Below are 1,977 nucleotides of genomic sequence, written 5' to 3' on the forward strand. Positions count from 1 at the left end.
TGGAGGATCTAAAAATGTGCCACATTGTCAGCCCCATAGAAAGACAGATGAGGAGCAATAAGGAAGCTATCCCATTATTATTATGATTTATCATCCTTAAAACAATAGCGCAAAAGGGACTCCACCAAAAATGTAGATGTGGAAGGAATTAAAGATAGTTTACGGATGGCATGGAGCAGTCATATATCAGGTACAGAGTCTCCCTGTTGCTGATGGAAGAAATGAAAAAAAAATACTACTACTAAAAAGCCTACCCAAGGAAAAGGTTAGTGGGAAAACACATTCTACAGCAATTATACCTTTTTTCAATGTAACACAGTTGCCCCAATCAAGAAACATGACAACACAATTCACTAGAATGGCTACTTTCTCTGAATGTGAGAGAGAAGGATTTGTGGCCACTCTGTGCTGAGACCGGATAGAAAGGTGGAGGATAAGTGCACAGTACCTCAAGAAATGAAGGTAAATATGTCTTTTAGAAGCTCTGAACACTAATGCTTAAAAAGGAAACAGAAAAAATAGTTTAAGGAATGCTGTCATTTTCTACTGCTGAGGATTCCTGATCTTGAGGAGGTTCTGGAAAGTTTATTTCTGTTTCTTCTTCTTCTTCTTGGATTGGAATGATTTCAATGTCTTCTTCATTCTTTGGTTGGGAAGATATTTCAGTTAGCTCAACTACTTCTTCTTTTATCTCAATGGCCTGTTCTTTTTTTTCTTCAGCTGACAGGAGAACCACGTTCTACAACACAAAATTAAACTTTTCTTGACTTTTACCATTAACACTTTTCTCAGCAGTCTCTACAAATACTTATCAAATATGTCCTAGTTTTTATGCTACTTATTTTGTTTACTATATGCCTCCAAATGCCAGGATTGATTTTCCAGGTGCTCAAATTGTTATCAAACACTCACTGCTTATTAAAACTCAAGTCTCAGTAAATCCTCAAGGACAGTTGACATTTGTCACTGTGCCTGGAATGATCATGTGGTATTGGGAACACTGGAATCATAGATTCTATTTCTGATTTGCCTTCAGTGAATATAATCCTGGGAAAGTAATTTTCTTTCTAATCCCATTTTCCTCATCTGCAAAGGAATTAGGAATAATTTCTAAATTCTATTCTGAATCTAACAATCTGGTTCTGAGCAGTTGACAATAGGTCTATCATTGGGATATTCCTATTTCCCAATTGTGGAGCCTCTTTGAACTTATTGTTTTGGAAGAGGATAAGGTGAAAAGGGGAGGACAAGGGGAACCCTGGGAAATGAAGTCAAAGAACCAGTGACTAATCAGCTTTCAACCTTTAAAAATCCTGATTTTATACATTGCATATGGAACCATGAAGTCAAGATGGAAGCCTGAAGCCAAACAGTAGGGAGGGTTAGTGAGAAGATGCTAATTTCTATTACAGAACTATGCCCTCTACCTACAGACTCATGTCACATTTCAAGACATTTTTCTTCACTATTGGTATTTTTCTTTCTTTCTAGAAGTACACCAAAGACCATTTATATGAAGATCCTTGTTTTTCAAAGTCTTATGAGGTTACGTTCTCCATAAATGATCCTTTGTAGATGTGAATTTTCTAGAGAAAGGCTATGTACAGAGTGGCTACCACTTACAGCTTTGGGCCTGGAGCACGTGCGTTTCCATTCATTCTCAACGATGCCAGCTACCACAAGTTCCTGGAGGAAGGCAAAGATCAGCATCACTGACAAAGTGCCCTGAAAAACAACAGAAGAATGAAGGTGAAAATGCAGTCACGACACAAAGAACATGGTTGGTGTTCAGGAAATTACTTTTGGCTAAATTAGATGATTAAAAGATTAATTCTTTAGGTAAGTAATGACTAGCTGTGAGAACTGCTAGCCTAGAAGATGATGTCTTTATAACCTTAACCTTTAATACAACTTCTGGCACACAACAGATGGTTAATGCATGGTGCTGACAGAAAGTAAGGTAGGAATAATCAGTTG

The 1,977-nt window shown here is 37.4% G+C and overlaps 1 protein-coding gene across 1 annotated transcript in view; it reads right to left on the reverse strand.

Annotated features, from left to right (window-relative positions):
• Nucleotides 1-523: 523 nt before the first annotated feature.
• LOC105809940 (B-lymphocyte antigen CD20-like) overlaps nucleotides 524-1,977 on the reverse strand; it is an 8,642-nt gene continuing 7,188 nt past the window's right edge. The window contains exons 2-3 of the mRNA XM_012643849.1: nucleotides 1,624-1,725; nucleotides 524-739 (exon numbers count right to left, since the gene is read on the reverse strand). Of these exons, the coding sequence (XP_012499303.1) occupies nucleotides 524-739; nucleotides 1,624-1,725 (318 nt within the window). The remainder of the gene's footprint in view (nucleotides 740-1,623; nucleotides 1,726-1,977) is intronic.

Source organism: Propithecus coquereli, unplaced genomic scaffold (assembly GCF_000956105.1).
Source record: "Propithecus coquereli isolate 6110/MARCELLA unplaced genomic scaffold, Pcoq_1.0 Scaffold202, whole genome shotgun sequence".
NCBI lineage: Eukaryota > Metazoa > Chordata > Mammalia > Primates > Indriidae > Propithecus > Propithecus coquereli.